This window comes from Mesoplodon densirostris, chromosome 10 (assembly GCF_025265405.1).
Source record: "Mesoplodon densirostris isolate mMesDen1 chromosome 10, mMesDen1 primary haplotype, whole genome shotgun sequence".
Lineage (NCBI taxonomy): Eukaryota > Metazoa > Chordata > Mammalia > Artiodactyla > Ziphiidae > Mesoplodon > Mesoplodon densirostris.
In genome coordinates this window covers 36,887,857-36,915,455 of record NC_082670.1, presented here as the reverse complement: position 1 = coordinate 36,915,455, position 27,599 = coordinate 36,887,857, and the positions used below count along the sequence as shown (strand labels likewise).

General features: G+C 42.4%; 1 protein-coding gene across 1 annotated transcript in view; it reads left to right on the top strand.

Moving 5' to 3' along the window:
- The first annotated feature begins 3,247 nt into the window (after positions 1-3,247).
- Positions 3,248-27,599, top strand: part of ZFAND3 (zinc finger AN1-type containing 3) — a 331,407-nt gene continuing 307,055 nt past the window's right edge. The window contains exon 1 of the mRNA XM_060109200.1: positions 3,248-3,419. Coding sequence (XP_059965183.1) covers positions 3,349-3,419 — 71 coding nt within the window. The 5' untranslated portion in view covers positions 3,248-3,348. The remainder of the gene's footprint in view (positions 3,420-27,599) is intronic.

Sequence of the window (27,599 nt, the reverse complement as noted above, 5' to 3'; positions counted from 1 at the left end):
TTCCTTAAAAAAATTTTTTTTTAGCATGAAGAAGTTTCAGTGGGTTTCTGTACTTGCAGACAAAGGAGCCTTGACTAAGAGTGGGTTTGTTTTGTTTTGTTTTGTGGTACGCGGGCCTCTCCCCTTGTGGAGCACAGGCTCCGGACACACAGGCTCAGTGGCCATGGCTCACGAGCCTAACTGCTCCGCGGCATGTGGGATCTTCCCGGAACGGGGCACAAACCCATGTCCCCTGCATCGGCAGGAGGACTCTCAACCACTGCGCCACCAGGGAAGCCCTAAGAGTGGGTTTTTATCAGATTAGCTCTTTCATTCAACAAACATAGATTGAGTCTGTTTCAATCCCACTGAGATTGGTGGAGCCCACAAGTCCACAAAGCATGCACAAACAGAATGGTATGTACAGAAATAAAATAATAATATTTATTAATAAAATTAATCTAAGTAACACCCTCTGAGTCTCTGCTATCCCCACTGGGTTGTGGGTACATTAACAGCTATTTCTAAGAGCCAGTTCTTTTGGAGCTAGGTTTTGTGAGGAGAGACAGACATGTAAATTTCCTGGTCCTATAATGGAGACTACATGGGCAGAGGGAGGAGGGACCAATTCTGCCCTGCCGAGTATGGGAGGCATAGAGGTAATAAATGCCTGAAGGGGCAGTACGAGTGTGCTGGGTAGGACAGGAAGGGGCAGAGGGGAATAGGAGGGACAAAGCCTTAGGAAATGCCTTGTACATACTGGGTACTTAATACATGCTTGTTAAGTTGAATAACTGGCAAACAGGTAGGCGAGCAGTTTGTAAGATGACAATCATGTTTTATATAAAATTTTCCTTTTGGTTTTAGGGTTTCCTTTTCCACATACAAAAGAAAGTCATCAAGATGTCAATAGTGAGAGTCCCACTTAATCTGTTTGTTAAACTCGAAGCCTGTAAATCATCTGTGAATGTGGCAATTTTATGTCAGTTTAGGTGGGGATTTAAGGAAATATGAGTCCAACGAGAGCTGGGTGTGCCATATGACTTCATCCATTCTATGGGCTTTTGACAGAAATATTTATTGAAGGCTTGTGAAAATCAACAAAGCCGAAACTAAATATTATGCAAAATAAATCAGCATTCACATTTGGAGGGTGCTTTGGCTTTAAGTCGTTTGATCTTTGCAATTAACTGTCTTCATCAGCAGGAGCCTCTTTAGGAGGATGCTCAACTAAGTGTGATCCTTGCTCTTTATGAGGTAGGGGGTAGATGGGCCCCTAAGATCTCTCTTCAGAACTATTCACTGATGTCTCTCTAAGATCATTTAGAGGCCAAAAGAAGCAACAACAATGTTAATAAGTCCACAGAGCATGTACAAACAGAATGGGCAGGTACATGACTCTCCGTATCACCAGTGCTATGAGTGACTGAGCTGAGTGGTGTCAAGTTTCTGCTTTCCAAAAGCAACTGGAAACCCAGGCATTAAGAGAAATCTATTGAACTTTAAATAATTGTGACTATTTAGAAAACTAATTGGTGGGGGGTAGGAGGGGAAAGCAAGCAACACCTGCTTACAATAGGGCTTGTGGCTGTCAATTGGCAAGGCCTCCTTCTCTCTATCCCAAGAAAAAGGGTTCAAGGCCCCCCCTGGATGGGGTTCGAGAGGGTCTCTGTACACGCTCAGCTGTGGCGGGGTGGGGGTGGGGGGAGCCAGGAAGCCTTCCTAGAAGTAGCAGGGACTGAGAAGTCCGCGCATAAGGGCCTCAGCTATGGGTCACCTCTCCAAGAGGTCTGGTGGAAGTTTGCTCCTTGTTGAAATTAGTCATTAACAATCGCCTTCTTCTCACGATTGGCTGAAGCTCAGAATGGGTTCAGGATAAAAGACAATGAGCGTTAAAGGACTCGGTTTTTAGTGCCTCACACTTTTTGGTCACTTACCAGTTTCCATCACTAATTTGGCCATACCTACCCTCCCAAAACCGAAATGTCCACTCCAGAAAGAAGAGAGGTTCTCCTAGCCTAGGCACAGGGAGTGGACTTCTGTCTCTGAGGATGGGGACACCGATGGGGTTAGAGGGGCACGGAACCTGACCAAAACACTAGCCTCTCTCCCCCCGCCACTGCGGGTGCGGAGGAGGGGAGGGACGTTTCCCAGAAGTTCATCATTGCCAAAGAGAAACAGGTTCTCTGGGTGGAACAGGAAGAGTGAGTTGGGTGTGGGAAGCCTGGGAAGAGAGATTTTCTGGGGTTAGCAGTTCATTGAGAAATGTTCTCCGGCATCACCCAGGACCAAAAGCGAAGGGCTCGCGGACCTCTAGGATAGCTGAAGACCCCAGCAGCCCCAGGAAGACCGAGCCCCACTTCCGGGTTTGGAAACTCTCCTCCCGGCCCTTCCCCGTGCCGGGTAATAGGATTCTCCGAGCGCATGCGCGGTGTTCGGCCGCCGCTCCGGGACTGGTTCAACTAACCCTAAACAACTAATCTGCTCCTCCCCCTCTCGCTTGGGGCGTACCATTCGCGTTTGGGGGGGAGGTAACGTGCCCCAGAGTATTCAGAAGCCTGCTCCCCTTCTTCAGACAGGGGAAGGTAAGTTTCTTTAAGATTTTAAAAGTTCCAAGAATAAGAAAGCCTCCGAGGCCCGTCGCTGAGTGATAGTTCTACGGCCTCGGCTTTGCCCACGGCCCCGTCCTCTTCCTTTGAGGCGCTGAACAAAGTGGCACGCCCGGATCCCAGCTGATCAGCTGCTGGGCTTTGGCGGCGGCTTCCCCCCGGCGAGACCATTGTGACTCCTTGGGAGGGGTGCGTGAGGAGGGGAGGGGGCGGAGCGGCCATTGTCCGGTCAGCGCAGCCTCCGAGGGAGGGGAGGGTGTTACGGAGCGAGCGGGGCCCGTGGCTTCACAGCTGCCGCCGCTACGCTAAAGGCGGGGGGGGGCCTTAGTTCCTTCCCAGCGCCGCCGCACGGAACATCGCTCTGGCTGGGAGCGGCGGTGGGAGCTGCCGAGGCACCGGGACTTCCCTCCTCCCCCGTGGTCCTCGGTTCACCCGTACGCCCCACCTCCTCAGCTCCCCTCCCTCTACTCCCCCCGGCGCCCCCATCTCCGAAGGCCGAGTGGTGCGGCCCGCCTCCAGCTGACCGGCCTGGAATCCCGGCTCGGAGCCCCGGACTCGCGCCCGCCCGCGCGCCCGCTCCCTCCCCCTCCCCCCGCCCCGAGCCCCCCGACGCCGCCGCCGCCTCCGCCTCCGCCTCCGCCTCCGCCTCCGCCTCCTCCTCCTCCTCCTCCTCCTCCTCCTCCTCCTCCTTCGAGCGGGGCCCAGGCCCAGCCGCTGCCACCGCTGCCGCCGCCGAGCTCCGCCGCCGCCGCCGAGCACCATGGGAGATGCCGGGAGCGAGCGCAGCAAAGCGCCCAGTCTGCCGCCTCGCTGTCCCTGCGGCTTCTGGGGGTAAGTGCCCGGCTGGTTGGGTGCGGGGGCCGGGTCGCGGGCGCCGGGGCTGCTTGGGCAGGCCTTACGGCCTGGGGAGGCCGGAACCCTGGGGGCTGGGCCCAGGCCGGGCCTGCGGGGAGGGGGCAGGGGCCGCGTCCTGGGGAGGGGCACCGGGTGGGGAGCTGGGGGTGGGCAGAGAAGGCCCTGCCGGGGGTGCGCTGCCACCCTCGGAGACTCGCCTGCCAGAGGGTCGGGCCGAAAGGGGCCGCCTGGGCTACTGGTGAGGGGGGCAGGGCTGCGTTCAGGGATGAGGGGGCGGCGTTGGCACCTCCCGGTGGAGCTGGGGTGCCCCCTTCCCTTGGCTTGTGGAGGCCAGCCCTTCCTCTCCTCCTTGGTATGAGTTGGTGCACAGGAACCAGGAGGGTATTTCCTCTGACTTTTTCACCTCCCCTCCTCCCTGTCCCCCAGAGACTTGCATCATCACTTCCTAAATTATATCCTAGTGCCCCATTTGCTTTTAGGAAGCTGTTCACACGTCACCCATTTTTAAAAGTCAAGCCCAGAACCCAGGCTTGGGTAAAGTTACAAGACTGTTGAGGTCTCACCTTATTTAAAACACGTTTGTTTCAGAAGGTCTGTAAGATTCCCCTGTCAAAAAAACCTCAAGTCAGCTTGGCTTAGGAACGTGAGAGCCAATTTGCTTAATTGTCTCAAATTCCCTTCTGTCCCCATTTTTAAAAAAATGATAAAAATATTCACCTTGGCCAGCCTGTGTTAGAGTGAAAATATTTGAGGTGGGAAATCAACTTTTCCACCTGTAGTTACAGTTTAAATTCTCCTTGTTACACTTGGAGTTTTTATGGATTGCCACCCCTCTTACCAGACAGGTGCCTCCATCATAACTTATGATTCTAGATCTATTGTAAGGAAACTGGAGACTTTGAAGGCCAGCTTTTGTGATTTATCTCTTTTTTTGTTTTATTTTATTTTCCAAAGATTCAGTATATTTGGAGGTGCATAGAGGCAGTAAGGAAATGATTATTTCTGGTGAGGGCATCTTGGGAAGATGTATTGAAGTATTTTATCTTTACTGTCTCTCAGATCCTAGGGATGATTGGGGTAAAAATTAAGGCTATGGTTTTTGGGAGTGCAGAGAAAGATTAGAAAGGGGATCTTAGTGTAGATTTCTGTGGAGTTTGTCATATCCAAACGTTATGGCAAAAAAAAATCTCATTTTCTCATCTTTCAGCCTTTTCTTTCTCAAAAATTATAAGTTACGGCGTTACCAAAAGTTCTGAAGATGTGAAAATATCTTAGGTTTTATAGTCTCCCCTTCTTTTTGACTTGAAAATAATTGTGTTGCTAAGTGCTTTCATAGGCAATCTAATTCCCACAAGAACCTTATTAAGTGGGAACCATTCTGTCTTTATTTGTAGATGGGAAAACTGAGGCATTATTTATAGATGGGAAACTTGCCTTTGCATTCAGGGATTTCAGGGTGGAGCTAATGAGCTCTGTAGAGTGCTTAGTACCATCACGTTTATGACATCAGTCTGCTGCCCTGGAAAAATCTGGTGTCACAAGCCTCAGATTGTAATTCATAAGAAGATATGTGGCTCAGAGAAAGTAGCTGCCAGTGGCAGCTAATGCCCAGGATGTATCAGAGGTCTATTTCCTGGCAACATGTTAATGTCTTTGGGGCCATTATTATGAGTGGAACCCACATTAAAAGATTTACATCAAGTCCTAGAAACTGAGCAAGGTTCTGAGTAATGCAAGGAGAGTTTGGTAGTAGAGAGGAATAGTTACACTGATGCCATACTTGACTTATAAGCAACCAGGGCTGCTTTTTTGATACTTTAAATATGGCACTTTTTGCGAACTGCAATTTGCCTAACAAGAGTTAGGCGAAACTAATATCTTTATGGTGGAAGCTGTTCTTTTTAATGTGTAATGTTTTAACCTTTCCTAAAGGCGCCTGTGTAGTTTGCAGTTTATACCAAAGTATAAGGAAATTGCTGCCTAGTTTCCATTATATCATGACTGATTGAACATGTTTCCCTTATTGCATGGGCTACATTCATGTTATATTCATTAGGTAAACTTATAATGTCTTTAGCAAATATTTGAGTGCCTCTGATATTATGGTAGACAAGAGGGGCACTGGCACCATTATCTGGGAGCAGGGGGCATAGAGGAGTAAAAACACCAGTTACAATGAAGTGTGTTAGGCTTGGAATAGGGTTTGTTGGGAGGGGCACCTACTCCAGTTGAGGTGGATGTAGAGGAAGGTAGCCTGGAGGGTGACGCCAGCCTAAGCCTGCAGGAAGATTAAGAGAGAATGGAAATAGTTAGGGAGAAGAGTGTTTTCTCTCAGGCAGAGGGGAGAGCATGGATGAAGGCCTGGATGTTAGAGAGAGCACTACACATTTGATCAGCTGAAAGTTCATTGTAGAGGATTGGTAGATTGTGAAGAGGGGTCAGCTAGAAATGAGGCTGAGATGGTGAGAGCAATTGGTGATACAGGGCCCCATACGCGATGCTTATGACTTTGGATTTTTATCCTGAGTGCACTGGGGAGCTGTTGAAGAACTTTGAGTGGGTTGTGAGGTGATTTTCTTTAATGTGAAAGATTACTGGATGATCTTGAGGGTGGCCTGTGTATGTGGGTATGATTATGTGTGTGTGTTTGAATGTGGTGTCTGTATGTTTGTGGCATGTTGTAAAGTCCAGAGGTACAGAAGACTTGTCAGGAGGAGTGATCCCCAGGGGATTACTATACCTGTATAGTGGCCAGGGAGCATGGAGAGAAGTAGATGTCAAAGCCATTCAGGAGGTAACTTGCCTTTTCCCTTCATGAGCATGAAGGTGAGTGTGTTCTCTGGAAACTTTAGTCAGCATTGCACTCTGCGGAAGCCGCAGGTCTGTGAAGTCAGCTAGCCAGGGCCCACACCCAGCCCTTTGCTGAGGAGCCTCTTAGCAGAATGTTCTGGTACTAGCAGACTAAAGGCAGTTCCTTTAGGATTGCTCTTCTCTCTAGTGACTTAGGCAGAAGGACTTGCTGCCCGGCATTGTCCACTCAGGACACCAATCAGTGGGGGTTGGTTAACATAGGAGAGCTTTCAGGTGGGTCTTGTGGGACTGCAATGAGAAAGGAGAATGCCTAGAGGAGCATGCAGTGCAAATGTGTTAGTGCTTCGAACACTCAAATTTTCTAGTTTTCTCCTTGGTTTTATATTGTGAAATTGAGTGTAGGTAATTAAGTTAATGTGTTACAGAGAGACCACTGGGAAACTTTGCTACCTTGGAAATTGTTGAAGATTTACTAAAGTTGCAAGGTGTTTGTATAGCACGTAAATGTTTTTAGGGTTAATGACCATAAATGGTTTTTTCCCTGAGACATGGACTTAAAACTTTTAGTGAAATATGAGCATGAGCATTTTCTTGGCTTATTTTAGGCATTCAGTAATCATGCAAAAAATCATGCTAGTTTATAATTGTCAAATCTGAAATGAAATAGTCAATTGGTGCATTTTCTTTAGTTGAAATACATATGTAAAAGCACTTTTAAATCATATAGATATAAGTGGTATTAGTTGAAGCTACAAAATATACTGAGGGATATAGATTCTTCACAGATATTTTCAAAAGTTTTTGAAAGAGCAGACCTAGAATATTATTTAAAAAAGACAGGAAGAAGACAATAAGAATGTCCTGAGTGTATTATAGGGTGATAGAACGGGTAATTCATTAGGATGGGGGAAAGATGGACTTTATTTTCAAATTCTGCGTATTAAGTATAAATATCTAATTACAATTATTGATATTCTGCCTTTAGAATTGGAGACAATTTATCACAGTGTAATTTAATGGAAACTTTGAGAAGTGTTATTCTTTTCATAAGTAAATTTAAAGCGCGTAGTAGACATAAGTGTTCAGTCTGATATTTAGGGAATAATGGAGTATTTTATTTTATTTTTAAAATAAATTTATTTATTTATTTTTGGCTGCATTGAGTCTTGTTGCTGTGCGTGGGCTTTCTCTAGTTGTGGCGAGTGGGGGCTACTCTTCGTTGCAGTGCTCGGGCTTCTCATTGTGGTGGCTTCTCTTGTTGCGGAGCACGGGTTCTAGGCACGCAGGCTTCAGTACTTGTGGCTTGTGGGCTCTAGAGCACAGGCTCAGTAGTTGTGGCGCACAGGCTTAGTTGCTCTGCGGCATGTGGGATCTTCCTGGACCAGGGCTTGAATCCGTGTCCCCTGCGTTGGCAGGCGGATTCTTTTTTTTTTTTTTTTTTGCGGTATGCGGGCCTCTCACTGCTGTGGCCTCTCCCGTTGCGGAGCACAGGCTACGGACGCGCAGGCTCAGCGGCCAAGACTCAGGCTCAGCGGCTATAGCTCAGGAACCCAGCCATTCCGCGGCATGTGGGATCCTCCCGGACCGGGGCGCGAACCCATGTCCTCCGCATCGGCAAGCAGACGCTCAACCACTGCGCCACCAGGGAAGCCCCGGCAGGCGGATTCTTAACCACTGTGCCACCAGGGAAGTCCCTGGAGTATTTTAGATATGGGATTTATTAGGTAAACGAGTCATTGTTTTGATAAAAAAAAAAAGATGTTCATGATTTATTTTCTAATGAATCATGTCATAAAAGAAATATTACATGGGTACATTTTCTTTAGGGAAATAGATTTTATTATTTCATTTTTGTGATCTATTCTGTTGAGAAGCATTTTACTTACCAACTAGATCTGCTACATAATGATGAATTTTATTTATTTATTTATTTGTTTGTTTTTTGCGGTATGCGGGCCCCTCACTGTTGTGGCCTCTCCCGTTGTGGAGCACAGGCTCCGGACGCGCAGGCTCAGCGGCCATGGTTCACGGGCCCAGCCGCTCCGCGGCATGTGGGATCCTCCTGGATCGGGGCATGAACCCGTGTCCCCTGCATTGGCAGGTGGACTCTCAACCACTGCGCCACCAGGGAAGCCCAATAATGATGAATTTTAAGGAAAGATGGAGTTAGGACAGAGATCAGGAGAATCTCACAAAATAAATTCTGTTCCTGAAATGGTTACTAGTAGAAAGTTGATTCAACCAAGATACTGACTAGTTAGCTTAAACAGAAGTTATTTATTTATTTTTATTGTCTGTTTTATTTTCTCCGAGCCCAGGCTTTGGGAATTGCTGTAGAACTCTGTTTCTGTCGCTCTGTGAGTTATATGGCAAGTTTGCTGGGCTCCTAGTAGTGTGTGGCCTTCACACTCATTTTTGATTTATCAGTCTCTGTCTCCCAATTGGAACATGTTGCCACACTTCAACCAGCTTAACCTGGGCTTTCAAATTCCATGTGAACACAGCATGAATCACTAGTTAATCAGTAGAATGTTCATTCCAGTGATGTCACTAATTATTCATCTGATTATAAAACCCCCTTAAACATTCTCCTAAACACAAAACAGCTCATTTGTACAGTTTTCCTTTTTTTTTTTCTTTTTAAAGATTTTATATTTTTAGAGCAGTTTTAGGTTTAGAGCACAATTGAGAGTAAGGTACAACAGCGATTTCCCATATACCCCCTGTTCCCTCCCATCCACAGCCTCCCTTATTATCAGCATCCCCACAACAGTGGTGCATTTGTAACACTGATGAACCTACACTGACATGTCATTATCACCCAAAGTCCATGGTTTACACTGCGGTTCACTCTTGGTATTGTACAGTCTGTGGGATTGGATGAATTATAGTGACGTGTCTATTACAGTGTCATATAGAGTAGTTGCACTGCTCTAAAAATCCTCTTTGCTCTTACCTATTCATTGCTCCCTCCTCCCAACCCCTGTCAACCACTCATCTTTTTACTCCATTGTTTTGCCTTTTCCAGAATGTCATATAGTTGGAATCATACAGTATGTAACATTTCCAGATTGACTTCTTTCACTTAGTAATATGCATTTAAGGTTCCTCCTTGTCTTTTTGTGGCTTGATAGCTCATTTCTTTTTAGCACTTTAAGATTCAATTGTCTATATGTATCACAGTTTATCCATTCACCTACTGAAGGACATCTTGGTTGCTTCCAAGTGTTGGCAATTTTGAATAAAGCTGCTATAAACATCCATTTGCAGGTTTTTGTGGACATAAGTTTTCAACTCCTTTGGGTAAATACCAAGGAGTCATGCAGTTTTACTTTGCATTTTTGAATTTTGTGTGCATCTGAAGATGCAACATGATTTAAATGAAGTATTCAATGTCAATACGTTTATCTATCTGCCCCATTTTCCTGATTACATTTGGATATCCAGAAAAATTTGCCCCTTTGCAGTGATGGAACACGGGGAGATAATTTTATTTTTTAAGAAAACATGTTCTTTGTTTACATTGGTTTGAGACAATAGCCTTTTAGAGTTAGATCCAGTTAACATATACGACATAGGCTCTTTTGGTATAATTCTCTTCTCCTCTCCATTCATTCTTCTCCTTCCCATTCACCACTCTCCTCCCCTCATCGCTCCCCCCACCAAAAAAAAGAGAACACAGCACTTTAAGTCTACTGAAAAGTTTTGACTAAAAATCTCTTCATAGTCTTTAATAGTATTAAAGTTAACATTAATTTTCACAAGTTAACGTTTTTCTAGCTGGAAAAATCCGAGGGCTAAGAATTCTTTGAATAAAGTTTTTTGAAATGAAACCCTAGTGTATTAAATATTATTTATTGAGGGCAGAGTATGAAGATGGTGAGAACTAATATAATTAGGAGTTTTTTATTAGGTCATACGGAGGTGTGTCTGTGCAAACTGATGCAAAGTTTTGAACTACCACAATAATTATAGATCAAGATTGAGGTTAAAAGTTCTTTTTTCTTTTGAAGAAAGGTTAAGTTCAGTATCTCATCAAAGCTACATTTAGGAATTTGACCAGTCACAACTCAAAACTTGTATAATTTTAATCATACACTTAAAAAACTGTCCAGATTCAGGCTTGTTGTGGGACTTTGTGTCAGAGTGGTTTGCAAAAGAGGGCCTTCATTCCAACTGGGTGGATGACACTGATGTCTCTCGGTTCTGGTAGGGGCTTTGGGAAGCAGGCTGATCCTGCTTTGGGCTGGGTCCCTATGTAATAAAGTTATGTTGCTGAATGAGATATTTAGATATAAGGAAGAAATTACCTATGTGTGTTCAATGCAGAAGGGAGGTGAAGCAGCTTTATTTGAAGTTTTTAATAACCAGAATCTAAGACTGCATTCTAGAATTGTTCTGTCCAGTATGGTAGCCACTAGCTACATGTAGCAGTTTAAATTCATTCTAATTAAAATTAAATAAAATTAAAAATTCAGGGCTTCCCTGGTGGCGCAGTGGTTGAGAGTCTGCCTGCCGATGCAGGGGACACGGGCTCGTGCCCCGGTCCGGGAAGATCCCACATGCCGTGGAGCGGCTGGGCCCGTGAGCCATGGCCGCTGAGCCTGCGCGTCCGGAGCCTGTGCTCCGCAACGGGAGAGGCCACAACAGTGAGAGGCCCGCATACCGCAAAAAAAAAAAAAAAAAAAAAAAATTCAGTTTTGAGTTACACTAGCTATATTTTAAGTACTCTGTATCTCAGTAGCTGGTGGCTACCTCGTTGGGGAACACAGATATAGAACCCTTCATCCTCCCAAAAAGTTCTGTTGGACAGTGCTCTTCTAGAGTTGATCTGATAGGCCGCCAGGATTTTCAAGCCCATTTTTTTTTCCTTTTTTTCTAGTTTTATTAAGAAACAGTCGACATTCAAGCCTATTTTCTTGTGAGTTCTCTAGATCCCTGTTTTCTCTCATATTCTGAAAATGTGGGGCTTGTTTGATTTAGCTCTGTGTTGTTGTTGTTTTTTTTCCCCAGCTCCAACGTATTTTATTTCCAAAGGGGGAAGCCGTCCTATTGTTAATTCAGATAACTGGGAAGTGCTCCTTTGATCAGTTTTGGGAACTAAAATTTCAGTGCAAGTTAGTCTATAATTTGAACTTCTTTTTTCATGTTAGCTTTTGGGTCAGTCATCTTTGCCCCTTTCTTAAGTCTATTAAACTGGCAACCTCAGAGGCCTATACAGGGAGACATTGGACTAATACAGAATCTTTTTTTTTTTTCTTTTTTTTTTAGTGAGAGAATTTTTTTTTTTTTTTTTGCGGTATGCGGGCCTCTCACTGTTGTGGCCTCCCCCGTTGCGGAGCACAGGCTCCGGACGCGCAGGCTCCGGATGCGCAGGCTCCGGATGCGCAGGCTCAGCGGCCATGGCTCACGGGCCCAGCCGCTCCGCGGCATATGGGATCCTCCCAGACCGGGGCACGAACCCGTATCCCCTGCATCGGCAGGCGGACTCTCAACCACTTGCGCCACCAGGGAGGCCCTTTAGTGAGAGAATTTTTGAAGGTATTCGCCTTGGACTATGACGTTTGTAGATTCACAAATGTAAATCTCATATGACAGCTTTTGATATATGATTAAGGATAAATGCATTGGATTTTCTGGTAAATTCAAGTCCCTCTGTACAGGGGAAGGTGGAGTCTGTTGGAATATCCAGCAGCAGTGGGCAAAACCAAACTGACCTGTGGTGTACCAGACTGAGGGAATAGAACAAGATGAATGAAAATGCCATGTCATCCTTGAGGCCAGGGGACAGAGCTGCAAACAGTGCCTGACATCTGAAGTTGTGGCTGCAGCTGTTCACCAGAGGAAGGAAGAATGCAGTAGGAAGAAGATGTAGTACTAGCTAACTGCATTTGTTCATTCAGCTGTACCAAATGTCCTGTATTATAGACAGGTGCAGTTTTGTGTTAGGGCAGAAGAATGTCCTGGGAAAGATCATGGATTGCAGCTGTGACCACTCTGGTTGGGGGAGAAGGGGGGATGAGGGCAGACCACACCACAGCATTTTGTGTTTCTAGTTTGTGGACAGGCTCTATTTAGCCTCATTGCTGCCTCATTAATGTCCTGGTGAAGAGTTAGGTTGGTGTTGTTGCACTTGGGACCTTCTGGGGAGTGCCTTTTCTCATTTCTTTCTGCTAAAGTGGAGTGATATGGAGTAACAGTTGTTCATGTCTTATCTACCTCTTGGACTCTTACACACTGGTAAGTTGAAGTGCATTTATATAAATAATCACACTCTTAGCCACGCTTCCTGGAAGGAGAAGTATTCTAATCATTCAAAAGTATCGCAAATACTCTTCCTGCAGTCATTTGGTTTTCTTACATGGTTGTGCTGGTAGCATTCCTGAACAGGGTGTGAGAAGTTTTCTCTAGCTAATGGGTACCTAATGGGAAGAGTGGGGCAGGAATTTGGAGAACATAGATTGAGTGGGGGGCTTTGCTGATCATGTCCATGCTTTCAAAGTCTCTGCCTATTTCAGGTCATTGTTTTTCAATTTCAGCCCTTTTTAGAGTGCTTTATATAGATAGATGTGCTGGGAAAGTTCTCTCCTGAAAGAATTTTTTTTCAACGTAATGAATGAGACACAAAATAGATTGAATAACACAGTCATTCTTAACTGTCCAGGTGTGTATTAACCAGCGAGAAATAATAAACTGGAGGTGGGAGAGAGTGTGGTGTATTTCAGTGTATGTTGTTTCTAGATTTATGATTGCTTGGTTTCTGTCCTGGGGATGGATGGATGGTATTCTTCCTTTTCTTCAGATGCCACTGAAATTCAGAAAACCAGGTTTTTCAAGTCTTTGTGTTTCCATATGAAACTTTGCGTGTATATACAAAATCTTCACGGTGTATGACCCTATACAGTTTTATCTAGCTTGCCTTTCCCTTTTAACATAACACAGAGCTGTGGTACTCACCTTTAAAAATAAAGGTGTGTTTTTGCATGTTGATCCACAAAAATCCTTGCTTAGAGGAACTTTTGTTTTATTCTTTTGTTGATTAGGGGGACATAATCATGTACTCTCTGAGGCCTTTATTCCCTGTTTCTGTGTATACATCACTGTTAATTAGCTTTACCTGTTGTTCATGTCACCCCCCCACCCCAGTACTGTAGCACTTTCAGGATGTGTTTAAACTATGCATTTTATTTGTAAAGCTAATCTTTTTCTTCACTGAATGTGGGGCAGGATCTAATCATGGAACAGTTGCTGTAACAAGTGATAAAGATTCAGTCTTGAGTAGAAGTGTGGAGTGTTACACAATGTATACTAAGAGTCTCTTTGGGGGTTTATAATCTCAATAATATCAGTATGGATTAATTTAGAAAATGATAGTCACAGTAAAACCTTTTCTGTGGAAGTGTGTGTCCCTAAAGGCTGCATTTTCTTCTTCTTGGTTTTAAGCTGTCTGGTGACTAGATATTTATAATCCCATAGTTGAAAGGCCCCTAGTTTTACCTGAATAGTTTTCATTATAGATAAATTAGATACTTACATTGTATGTGTTTTTGGTTGGAGTTAGGGACAGGAAGAATGGACTGTGTTGGTTTTGTGTTGAAATTTGGGATGCAGAAAAGTCACTGGACAGTATCAGACACCCGATTTGGAGGTGAGTTGGAAGAGTAAGGACACACAAGGTGGTCAAGGGGGAAACTGGGGTGCAAGGGGGATGAGGATGGGGAAATGTGGAGTGGTGGTAATTAGGAATGAAGATGCTTTGTGATCACCAACTTCTAGTCAAAATATGAGAAGTGACCACATCTGTAAGGGCTCGAGAAACTAATGTGAACAGGTGGTGTGGGTGAGATTAAAGAAAACATTTCTGTTTTTTCTTGAAGTGTAGGGTGTGAGTCCGCAGAGGTCTTACAGGGAAGTACTAAAGATCATAGGATGAGAGCTGTGGTGCACGTTCCAAACTAAAGTTTCGTGGAAGTGGCAGCAGCTTTCAGCAAAACTGGTGTTCCATCTGTTAGAAGCCCATGGGCTGTTTCTTCTGCTAAGCCTTCTCAGCCAGTTAAAGGATGGTGCTTCGTGTTGTCTCTGCAGCAGACCATGGAGACTCTGCCTTCTTTCCTTTATTGGTATTGCCACAACCAACTCCATTCCTTGGGATATATTGATATTTTTTGTCTCCCTTTTCAACCTCCAGGCCTGGTGTGGAGAGTTCAACAAAGTTTTGCTCATTTCCTCCTTTACTTGCTGTTCTTGGGGGAGAAAACTCTCACAAGCCCTTCCCATTTAAAAGATTTTTCAATGAATACATATGAGGGAGGTTACACTAAATTTTAAAGAATTTAATAGTAGTGTGTAGTGTTTGTTGGAGGAATAAGACCTTTCTTATTTGCTGTGAGGCTAACGAAGGGCCCCCTTTCATCCAACCTAGGCTCTTCCAGAATGCCTCCAAAGATGAAGGGCATGCTGATATCTCATCTCCAGAAAGGCAGCTGAGCTCAGTGGCTAGGCATGGGCTTTGAAATCAAAGACCTGGGTTGAAAACTTGACTTTATAACTTTCTGCTTGATTTTGGGCAGTTTACCTCTTTGCCTCTTTTTCTTTAAAAAAGAATATACTAGAGTTGTTTTGAGGTTTAGTGAGCTCTAATGCCTGTCAAGCCCCTTGGCACAGTGCCTGACCAGGGTAATTAAATTTATTAAGGGCTGACTTCCCAGCCTTGAATGAAGGAGCATTGGTGGCAGATTAATAGATGCAGAACTTTCTTGCCTCAACTGGCAATTTGCATTTATGGTAATCTCCAGACCGGTGCCACCTCATTAGTTGATGAGGTTTCTGACTGGACTTTGGCTGGTTTGGCTATTTTCCAGAGCCTATCCCTTGTTCAGCAAGCATTTGTTAAGCATTCTGTTGTGTGTCTTGAGCTCTGCTAGGTATGTTATACTGTTTTAGCTTCCGCCTTAAGAAAGCTCACAGGGTGGAAGGGGTGGCAGACAGTAAATGGACAAAACACCATGAGGAAAGTGCTATGGGAGATCATCACAGAGTACTGTGAGAGCACTGACTGGACATCTTACCGAGACTGGGAGTGGAGGATGGCCAGGAGGGCTCTCTGAGGAGATGGTGCTTAAGCTGGGAGTAAACGATGAGCAGGAGTTAACCATGTGGAGGTGGTGAGGAAGGGCTTTCCAAGCAAGGGGGAACAGCTTATGCAAAGGCAGAGAGGAGTGAGAAAGCTTGCTGAATTCAGGGAATTGCAGATTCAACTCAGGATGTTAGCTGCATTTGTGGCGGGAGGCAAGATGAAGCTGGGATGAGCAGGGGCCAGTCATGAACCTACTTGATTGTTGGATGGTTGAGTTAAGATTTTATCCTGGAAGCAGTTGGTACCATTTAAGGATTTAAGTATGGATGACAGATGATATTTATCTTTCAAAAACTTTACCTTGGCAGTGGTGTGGAGGAGAGTTGGAGGGTATAAGCATGGAAGCAGAGTCCAGTTAGAGCCCTTAAACCTTTTTGGGCCGTGGATGTCTTTGGCAGTCTGGTGAAGACTGCAGCCCCCTTTTCAGGACAATGCATAAAATAAATTACTTAGGATTACAAAGGAAACCAGTTAGATCTAAATGCATTTCTGTATGTGGATTATAGAATCTGTGAACCCTAGATAAAGTAACCTTGAGTGAATGCTGTAGTAGGAGAGCTGAGAATGAATGTAGGCTGAAACGTGGGTAGTTTAGTCCATTTGGGCTGTAATAACAAAATACCATAGACTGGTGGCTTATAAACAACAGAAATTTGTTTTTCGCAGTTCTGGAGGCTGGAAGTCCAAGATCACGGCTCCGGCAGCTTTGGTGTCTGAGGAGAGCCAGCTTCCTCATTGATGCTGTCTTCTCATTATAACCTTACATGGTGGAAGGGATGAGAGACCTCTCTCTAGCCTCTTTTATAACGGTACTAATCCCATGATCTAAGCAGAGCCCTCATGATCTAATTGCTTCCCAAAGGCCTCACCTCCAGATACCATGACACTGGGCGTTAGGATTCAACATGTGAATTCCGGTGGGGGAGCACAAACATTTCACTCCATAGCACTGGGAGAGTGGGGACTGCAGAGGAGGGCTTGAGTGTAAGAGCAGAGACAGACTGGATGGGGGATGGGGTAGGGGGGTGGAAAGGAAAAGAGAGGCAGCAAGATTTCTGACATGGGCAACTGGGTGAAAGATGGTCAGTCACATATGGTGGGTATAGAAGTTCTGCCTACACACTAGTTAGCTTTTGAAAGGTCGTTTGTGAATCCATTTATTTCTAAGTCCATCGTGAAACTGTAGAAGCAGGCACTAATGCCGTCTGTCACTGGTGTGTGAAGTATGGTTTCGTAGAAGAAGGTTTATACTTTGGAAGTTCTTAAGTTGAAGTGATTCCATCTGGAAGATGATGAGCATGTTGTGGGAAAGAGATGATTAGTTTTAGAAAGGTTGAGTATACATTTTGATGAATTAGATAGCATGTCAGTGTACTTTAATCGTATTTTTAAATTGAGGTGTAATTGATACATCATATTATATTAGTTTCAGGTGTACAACGTAATGAGTTGATATTTGTAGGTATTGCAGAATGGTCACCACAAAACATCTAGTTAACATCCATCACCATACGTAGTTACAAAAATTTTTTTCGGGACTTCCCTGGTGGCTCAGTGGTTAAGAATCTGCCTGCCAATGCAGGGGACACAACTTCTATCTCTGGTTACGGAAGATACCACATGCTGTGGAGCAGCTAAGCCTGTGCACCACAACTACTGAGCCTGTGCTCTAGAGCCCGCGAGCCACAACTAATGTGCCCGCGTGCCACAACTACTGAAGCCCGGGGCGCCTAGAGCCCGTGCTCCGCAACAAGAGAAGCCACGGCAATGAGAAGCCCGTGCATCGCAATGAAGACTAGCCCCCACTCGCCGCAACTAGAGAAAGCCCGTGTGCAACAACGAAGACCCAATGCAGCCAAGAAATAAAAAAATAAAAATAGGTGAAATTCTGAAGGACTCTTTGCCAAGCAACTTAAAAAAAAATTTTTTTTTTCTTGTGATGAGAACTTTTAAGGTCTACTTTCTTAGCAACTTTCAAATATGTAATATAGTATTATTAACTACAGTCACCATGCTGTCCAATACAGTCCCATGACATTCATTTTATAACTGAAAATTTGCACCTTTTGACCCCCCCACTCATTTCACTGCCCCACCTCCTGCCACCGCCAACCACCAATCTGTTCCCTATATGCGACCTTCTTTTCCCTAAAGATTCTGCATATAAGTAAGATCATATAGCATTTGTCTTTCTCTCTCTGACTTATTTTCACTTAGCGTAATGCCCTCAAGGTCCATCCATGTTGTTGCAAGTGGCAGGATTACATTCTTTTTAATGGCCAAATGATATTTCATTGTATGTATATACGTGTGTGTATATATATAACATATATATATGTGCGTGTATATATGTGTGTGTATATATATACATATATATATACACCCCACATTTTCTTTGTTCATTCCTCCATTGATGGACATCTAGGTTGTTTCTATGGATTGGCTGTTGTAAATAATGTTGCAGTGAACATGGGGTGCATATATCTTTCTGAATTAGTGTTTTCATTCTTTTCTGGATCATATGGTAGATCAATTTTTTAATATTTTGAGTAACCTCCATGCTGTTTTCCATAGCAGCTACACCAATTTACATTCCCACCAACAGTGCACAAAGGTTCCCTTTTTTCCATGTCCTTGCCAACATTTGATATTTCTTGTCTTTGTGATAATAGCCGTTCTTAATGGTGTGCGGTGATATCTCATTGTGGTTTTGAGTTGCATTTCCCTGATGATTAGTGATGTGGAGCATCTTTTCATGTACCTGTTGGCCATCTGTATGTCTTCTTTGGAAAAATGTTCAGATCTGCCCATTTTTAATTGGATTGTTTTTTTGATAGTGAGTTATGAGTTCTCTATATATTTTGAATGTTAACCCCTTATCAGATATATGATTTGCAGATATTTTCTCCCATTTGTAGATTGCCTTTTTTTTTTTTTTTTTTTTTTTTTGCGGTATGCGGGCCTCTCACTGTTGTGGCCTCTCCCGTTGCGGAGCACAGGCTCCGGACGCACAGGCTCAGCGGCCATGGCTCACAGGCCCAGCCGCTCCGTGGCATGTGGGATCTTCCCGGACCGGGGCACGAACCCGTGTCCCCTATATCGGCAGGCAGACTCTCAACCACTGCGCCACCAGGGAAGCCCTGCCTTTTCATTTTGTTAAAGGTTTCCTTGCTGTGCAGAAGAAGCCTTTTAATTTGATGTAGTCCCACTTGTTTATTGTTGCTTTTTTGTATCTTTTATTTTATTATTTTTTAAATTTAATTTTTAATAGCTTTATTCTAGACATAGAATATTTATTTGTAGATAAAAGGATAGATAGAACAAAAATTAATGTACTATAATAACATTTTGAAATAAATAGAATTTTACTTGGAAGAAAAGAAATTAAAGCTATGCTGAACTTTAGATAATTAACTTCCTTACCCCATGACATGTTAGTTCTATTTTTTAAATTTAATTTTATTTATTTTTTTATACAGCAGGTTTGTATTAGTCATCCATTTTATACACATCAGTGTATACATGTCAATCCCAATCTCCCAATTCATCACACCACCACCCTCACCCATCTGCAGCTTTCCCCCCTTGGTGTCCATATGTATTTTCTCTACTTCTGTGTCTCAATTTCTGCTCTGCAAACCAGTTCATCTCTATCATTTTCTAGGTTCCACATATATGTGTTAGTATACGATATTTGTTTTTCTCTTTCTGACTGACTTCACTCTGTATGACAGTCTCTAGATCCATCCACATCTCTACAAGTGACCCAATTTCGTTCCTTTTTATGGCTCAGTAATATTCCATTGTATACATGTACCACATCTTCTTTATCCATTCGTCTGTTGATGGGCATTTAGGTTGCTTCCATGGCCTGGCTATTGTAAATAGTGCTGCAATGAACATTGTGGTGCATGTGTCTTTTTGAATTATGGTTTTCTCTGGGTATATGCCCAGTAGTGGGATTGCTGGGTCATATGGTAATTCAATTTTTAGTTTTTTAAGGAACCTCCATACTGTTTTTCATAGTGGCTGTATCAATTTACATTCCCAGCAACAGTGCAAGAGGGTTCCCTTTTCTCCACACCCTCTCCAGCATTTGTTTGTAGATTTTCTGATGATGCCCATTCTAACTGGTGTGAGGTGATACCTCATTGTAGTTTTGATTTGCATTTCTCTAACAATTAGTGATGTTGAGCAGCTTTTCATGTGTTTCTTGACCATCTGTATGTTTTCTTTGGAGAAATGTCTATTTAGGTCTTCTGCCCATTTTTACACTGGGTTGTTTGTTTTTTTAATATTGAGCTGCATGAGCTGTTTATATATTTTGGAGATTAATCCTTTGTCCGTTGATCCGTTTGCAAATATTTTCTCCCATTCTGAGGGTTGTCTTTTTGTCTTGTTTGTAGTTTCCTTTGCTGTGCAAAAGCTTTTAAGTTTCATTAGGTCCCATTTGTTTATTTTTGTTTTTATTTCCATTACTCTAGGAGGTGGATCAAAAAAGATCTTGCTGTGAGTTATGTCAAAGAGTGTTCTTTCTATGTTTTCCTCTAAGAGTTTTATAGTGCCTGGTCTTACATTTAGGTCTCTAATCCATTTTGAGTTTATTTTCGTGTATGGTGTTAGGGAGCGTTCTAATTTCATTCTTTTACATGTAGCTGTCCAGTTTTCCCAGCATGATTTATTGAAGAGACTGTCTTTTCTCCATTGTATATCCTTGACTCCTTTGTCATAGATTAGTTGATCATAGTTGCCTGGGTTTATCTTTGGGCTTTCTGTCCTGTTCCATTGATGTGTATTTCTGTTTTTGTGCCAGTACCTTATTGTCTTGATTACTGTAGCTTTGTAGTATAGTCTGAAGTGAGGGAGTCTGATTCCACCAGCTCTGTTTTTTTCCCTCAAGACTGTTTTGGCTACTCGGGGGCTTTTGTGTCTCCATATAAATTTTAACATTTTCTGTTCTAGTTCTGTAAAAAAAATGCCATTGCTAATTTGATAGGGATTGCATTGAATCTGTAGATTGCTTTGGATAGTATAGTCATTTTCACAATATTGATTCTTCCAATCCAAGAACATGGTATATCTCTCCATCTGTTGCTATCATTGTTAATTTCTTTCAACAGTGTCTTATGGTTTTCTACATACAGGTCTTCTGTCTCCTTAGGTTTATTCCTAGGTATTTTATTCTTTTTGTTGCAGGGGTAAATGGGAGTGTTTCCTTAATTTCTCTTTCAGATTTTTCATCATTAGTGTATAGGAATGCAAGAGATTTCTGTGCATTAATTTTGTATCCTACTGCTTTACCAAATTCATTGATTAGCTCTAGTAGTTTTCTGGTGGCATCTTTAGGATTCTCTATGTATAGTATCATGTCATCTGCAAACAGTGACAGTTTTACTTCTTTTCCAGTTTGTATTCCTTTTATTTCTTTTTCTTCTCTGATTGCGGTGGTAGGACTCCAAAGCTATGTTGAATAATAGTGGTGAGAGTGGACATCCTTGTCTTGTTCCTCATCTTAGAGGAAATGCTTTCAGTTTTTCACCATTGAGAATGATGTTTGCTGTGGGTTTGTCATATATGGCCTTTGTTATGTTGAGGTAGGTTCCCTCTATGCCCACTTTCTGGATAGTTTTTATCATAAATGGGTGTTGAATTTTGTCAGAAGCTTTTTCTGCATCTATTGAGATGATCTTATGGTTTTTATTCTTCAATTTGTTAATATGGTGTATCACGTTGATTGATTTCCGTATATTGAAGATTCCTTGCATCCCTAGGATAAATCCCACTTGATCGTGGTGTATGATCCTTTTAATGTGTTGTTGGATTCTGTTTGCTAGTATTTTGTTGAGGATTTTTGCATCTATATTCATCAGTGATATTGGTCTGTAATTTTCTTTTTTTGTAGTATGTTTGTCTGGTTTTGGTATCAGTGTGATGGTGGCCTCATAGAATGAGTTTGGGAGATTTCCTTTCTTCACAATTTTTTGGAAGAGTCTGAGAAGGATAGGTGTTAGTTCTTCTCTAAATGTTTGATAGAATTCACCTGTGAAGCCATCTGTTCCCGGACTTTTGTTTGTTGGAAGGTTTTTAATCACAGTTTCAATTTCATTACTTGTGACTGGTCTGTTCATATTTTCTATTTTTTTCCTGATTCAGTCTTGGAAGGTTATACCTTTCTAAGAATTTGTCCATTTCTTCATTTTATTAGTATAGAGTTGCTTGTAGTAGTGTCTTAGGATGCTTAGTATTTCTGCGGTGTCTGTTGTAACTTCTCTTTTTTCATTTCTAATTTTATTGATTTGAGTACTCTCCCTGTTTTTCTTGATCAGTCCTGCCAGTGGTTTATCAATTTTGTTTATCTTCTCAAAGAACCAGCTTTTAGTTTTATTGATTCTTGCCATTTTTTTCTTTGTTTCTATTTCATTTATTTCTGCTCTGATCTTTATGATTTCTTTCCTTCTGCTAACTTTGAGTTTTGTTTGTTCTTCTTTTTCTAGCTCCTTTAGGTGTCAAGTTAGATTGTTTATTTGAGATTTTTCTTGTTTCTTGAGGTAGGCTTGTATAGCTGTAAACTTCCCTCTTAGAACTGCTTTAGCTGCATCCCATAGGTTTTGGATTGTCGTGTTTTATTTGTCATTTGTCTCTAGGTATTTTTTGATTTCCTCTTTGATTTCTTCAGTGATCTCTTGGTTATTTAGTAACGTGTAGCCTCTATGTGTTTGTGTTTTTTACGTTTTGTTCCCTGTGATTCATTTCTAATCTCATAGCATTGTGGTCACAAAAGATGCTTGATATGATTTCAGTTTTCTTAAATTTATTGTGGCTTGATTTGTGACCCAAGATGTGATGTATCCTGGAGAATGTTCCATGCACACTTGAGAAGAAACTGTAATCTGCTGTTTCTGCATGGAATGTCCTATAAATATCAATGAAATCTATCTGGTCTGTTGTGTCATTTAAAGCTTGTGTTTCTTTATCAATTGTCTGTTTGGATGATCCGTGCATTGGGGTAAGTGAGGTGTTAAAGTCCCCCACTATCATTGTGTTACTGTCAATTTCCTCTTTTATACCTGTTAGCAGTTGCCTTACATATTGAGGTGCTCCTATGTTGGGTGCATAAATATTTATAATTGTTATATCTTTTTCTTGGATTGATCCCTTGATCATTATGTAGTGTCCTTCCTTGTCTCTTGTAACATTCTTTATTTTAAAGTCTGTTTTATCTGATATGAGTATTGCTACTCCAGCTTTCTTTTGATTTCCATTTGCATGGAATATCTTTTCCATTCCCTCACTTTCAGTCTGTATGTGTCCCTAGGTCTGAAATGGGTCTCTTGCAGACAGCATATAGATGGGTCTTGTTTTTGTATCCATTCAGCAAGACTGTGTCTTTTTTTTTTTTTTTTTTTTGCGGTACGCAGGCCTGTCACTGCCGTGGCCTCTCCCGTTGCGGAGCACAGGCTCTGGACGTGCAGGCTCAGCGGCCATGGCTCACCGGCCCAGCCGCTCCGCGGCATGTGGGATCTTCCCTGACCGGGGCACGAACCCGTCTCCCCTGCATCGGCAGGTGGACTCCCAACCACTGCGCCACCAGGGAAGCCCCTAAGACTGTGTCTTTTGTTTGGAACACTTGATCTATTCACGTTTAAGGTAATTATTGATATGTATGTTCCTATGACCATTTTCTGAATTGTTTTGAGTTTGTTTTTGTAGGTCGTTTTCTTCTCTGGTGTTTTCTACTTAGAGAAGTTCCTTTAGTATTTGTTGTAGAGCTGGTTTGGTGGTGCTGAATTCTCTTAGCTTTTGCTTGTTGGTAAAGCTTTTGATTTCTTCATGGAATCTGAATGAGATCCTTGCTGGGTAGAGTAATCTTGGTTGTAGGTTCTTCCCTTTCATCACTTTAAGTATATCATGCCACTCCCTTCTGGCTTGTAGAGTTTCTGCTGAGAAATCAGCTGTTAACCTTATGGGAGTTTCCTTGCAAGTTATTTGTCGTTTTTGCCTTGCTGCTTTCAATCATTTTTCTTTGTCTTTAATTTTTGCTAGTTTGATTACTGTGTGTCTCAGCATGTTTCTCCTTGTGTTTTTCCTGTATGGGGCTCTCTGTGCTTCCTTGACTTGGGTGGCTATTTCCTTTCCCATGTTAGGGAAGTTTTCGACTGTAATCTCTTCATGTATTTTCTCGGGTCCTTTCTCTCTTCTCCTTCTGGGACCCCTATAATGCGAATGTTGTTGTGTTTAATGTTTTTCCAGAGGTCTCTTAGGCTGTCTTCATTTGTTTTCATTCTGTTTTCTTTATTCTGTTCTGCAGCAGTGAATTCCACCATTCTGTCTTCCAGGTCACTTATCCGCTTTTCTGCCTCAGTTTTTCTGCTATTGATTCCTTTTAGTGTATTTTATTGTTCATCTCTGTTTGTTTGTTCTTTAATTCTCCTAGGTGTTTGTTAAATATTTTTTGCATCTTCTCCATCTTTGCATCCATTCTTTTCCGAGGTCCTGCATCTTTTCACTATTATTCTGAATTATTTTTGTGGAAGGTTGTCTATCTCTACTTCATTTAGTTGTTTTTCTGGGGTTTTATCTTGTTCCTTCATCTGGCACATAGCCCTCTGTCTTTTCATCTTGTCTGTCTTTCTGTGAATGTGGTTTTTGTTCCACAGGCTGCAGGATTGTAGTTCTTCTTGCTTCTGCTGTCTGCCCTCTGGTGGATGAGGCTATCTAAGAGACTTGTGCAAGTTCCCTGATGGGAGGGACTGGTGGTGGGTAGAGCTGACTGTCGCTCTGGTGGGCCGAGCTCAGTAAAACTTTAATCCTCTTCCTTGCTGATGGGTGGGGTTGGGTTCCCTCCCTGTTGGTTGTTTGACCTGAGGCAACCCAACACTGGAGCCTACCTGGGCTCTTTGGTGGGGCTAATGGTGGACTCTGGGAGGGCTCATGCCAAGGAGTACTTCCCAGAACTTCTTCTGCCAGTGTCCTTGTCCCCATGGTGAGCCACAGCCACCACCCACCTCTGCAGGAGACCCTGCAACACTAGCAGGTAGGTCTGGTTCAGTCTCCCCTGGGGTCACTGCTCCTTCCCATGGCTCCCGATGTACACACTACTTTGTGTTTGCCCTCCAGGAGTGGAGTCTCTGTTTCCCCCAGTTCTGTCGAAGTCCTGCAGTCAAATCCCACTAGCCTTCAAAGTCTGATTCTTTAGGAATTCCTCCTCCCATTGCCCGATCCCCAGCTTGGGAACCTGACGTGGGGCTCCGAACCTTCACTCCAGTGGATGGACTTCTGTGGTATAAGTGTTGTGAGTCACCCACCCAGCAGTTACGGGATTTGATTTTACTGTGATTGCACCCCTCCTACTGTCTCATTGTGCCTTTTCGTTTTTCTTTGGATGTGGGGTATCTTTTTTGGTGAGTTTCAGTGTCTTCCTGTCAATGATTGTCCAGCAGCTAGTTGTGATTGTGGTGTTCTCGCAAGAGGGAGTGAGAGCACGTCCTTCTACTCCGCCATCTTGGTTCCTAATCTAGGTTATATTTCTAAAAAACCCAAAGCTTGAACTTCCAACATCTTAGATTTTAGGAGGTACCTTGTTCTTAGGTCCTTTAGTTTCTGGTGGACAAGATTGCATTCACCTCATTTGTCTTGATATTTTACTTAATTTTATAGATTTAATCCTCCTTTCTCAGCTTTGGGTTTTCTAGAAAGAAGTCTGTTTAGTCTGCACTTCCATCCTTGTAAATATTTAGATGTCTTTTCTGAAGTCTTTCCAACTGCATGTTATATTTTTGAAGTGCATCTATGTTGCTGAAGACAATAGATAAATATATTCTCTCTATTCCACCCCAGCTCCCGCCCATAGGTTGGGATGGCGTAGAAAGAAACTGATCATGTGGGAGGTAGTAAAATTTGTTTCTTAAAAATGAAGTTCAGTATATATTTAGGAAAAATTAAGTGAGGTATGAAGTAATATGAGGGCCCACACTTCTTGGCTGATACTGATTTATACTGTTTTACTCATTATTATGGTTGTGTGTCAGTATGACACAGAAGAGAGTACATATTAGTCCATACATAGTGTGATTGAGAGTTAAGGTCAAACTGCATTTTTCAGGTATTGTGAAAATACTATTTTGCTGCATGTTATTTTCTATAAAGTCTTCTGTTTATTTAGCTATGTGACTGCTATATTATGACTTTAAGGAATTTTAAGCATTTCAGCATTTGAATTCTGTGATCAAGGACAGTTGGGTCATTTGAATTTTTAGATGAGCTCTTATTAAAGTACAATTGTATACTTTTGTGTTAATGGTAAATACGTTAATGTTAAATATGTGTTAATGGTAAATACACAAAGATACACTTTAAATTTGTTTAAAATTATATGGTTATGGTTTAATGGTCTCATAAGTATATTGGCAACTTGCTGTTGCTGGATTTTAGAATATCCCAGCCTGAAGCTGTTTTGACTCCCCGCTGCTTTACAACATGGAGACTGACAAGAAGGTCCAGGACATTGGCTGGATCTGCAGACAAGGACAACTTGCAGTATTTTAACCCGGAAAGATTAGAAAGGTGGTGCTTGATCTGGCTCAGAATTTCATGCATGTTTGAAGTGCTGCTGCTGCCATTTGTTTTAGCTAAAACTTTGGGATTATCATTTTCTAGTTAAGAGATTGAAAATTTTTGAATATGGCCTTAATATTACATTATTGAACATAGAAAGTACAATTCACATACCTTAAAATCCATCCTTTAAAAGTGTACAATTTAGTGATTTTTAGTATATTCAGAAAGTTGTGCAGGTGTCACCACCATCAAGCTCCAGAAAATTTTTACTTCAAAAAGAAATCATGTACCCATTAGCAGTCACTCCACATTGCTCTTTCCCTCTGGCAGTCACAAATCTAACTCTGTTTTTATTGATTTGCCAGTTCTGAACATTTTATATAAATGGAATCATAAAATATGTGGCCTTTTGTGTCTGCCTTCTTTCACTTAGTAGAATGGTTTTAAGTTTCATCTGTGTTGTAGCATGTATTAGTACTTCATTTCTTTTTATGGTTGAATAATATTCCTTTGTATGGGTATACCACATTTTTAAAAAAAATTATTTATTTTTGGCTGCGTTGGGTCTCGTTGCTGCGCGTGGGCTTTCTCTAGTTGCGGAGAGCGGGGGCTACTCTTCGTTGCGGTGGGCGGGCTCTAGGCGTGCAGGCCTCAGTAGTTGTGGCCCATGGACTCCATAGTTGTGGCTTGTGGGCTCCAGAGCACAGGCTCAGTAGTTGTGGCGCATGTGCTTAGCTGCCCCACGGCATGTGGGATCTTCCTGGACCAGTGCTCGAACCCGTGTCCCCTGCATTGGCAGGCGGATTCCCAACCATTGCACCACCAGGGAAGTCCCGGTATACCACATTTTGTTTATCCACTCATCAGTTGATGGACATTGTGGGTTGTTATCACTTTTTGGCTAGTATGAATAATGCCATGAACATTTGTGTACAAGTTTTTGTTTGAACACCTGTTTTCAATTTCTTGGATATATACCTAGGAGGGGAAGCTGGGTGATATGGTAATTAGATGTTTAACTTTTTGAGTAACTGTCGTATCGTTTTCCAGAGTGGCTGCACCATTTTACATTCCCACCAGCAACGTATGAGGGTTCCAGTGTCTCCATATCCTTGCCCATCTTTTTGATTATAGCCATCGTAGTGGGTATGAAATAGCATCTCATTGTGGTTTTGATTTGCTTTTGCTAATGACTAATGATATTGAACATCTTTTCATGTGCCTCTTGGCCATTTGTATATCTTCTTTGGAGAAATGCTTGTTCAATCCTTTGTCCATTTTTAAATCGAGTTATGTGTTTTTATTGTTGACTTATAAACCTTTTTTTATTGGTATATATTTTGGTTACTAGTCCCTTAGCAGATATATGATTTACATATACTTTCTCCCGTTCTGTAGGTGGTTTTTCACTTTTTTTGAGATACTGCCCTTTTAGGCGCAGAAGTTTTTAATTCTGATAAAGTCCAATTTATCTTTTTTTTCTGGGTGCTTGTGTCTTTGATGTCATATCTAAGAAAATGTTGCCTGATCCAAGATCGTGAAGATTTACAACTATGTTGTATCATTAAAATTATGTCTTAAAGTCTTAGCTGTTTTGTTTAAATTGTTGATCCATTTTGAGTTAATTTTTGTATATAGTGTGAGACAGGGTT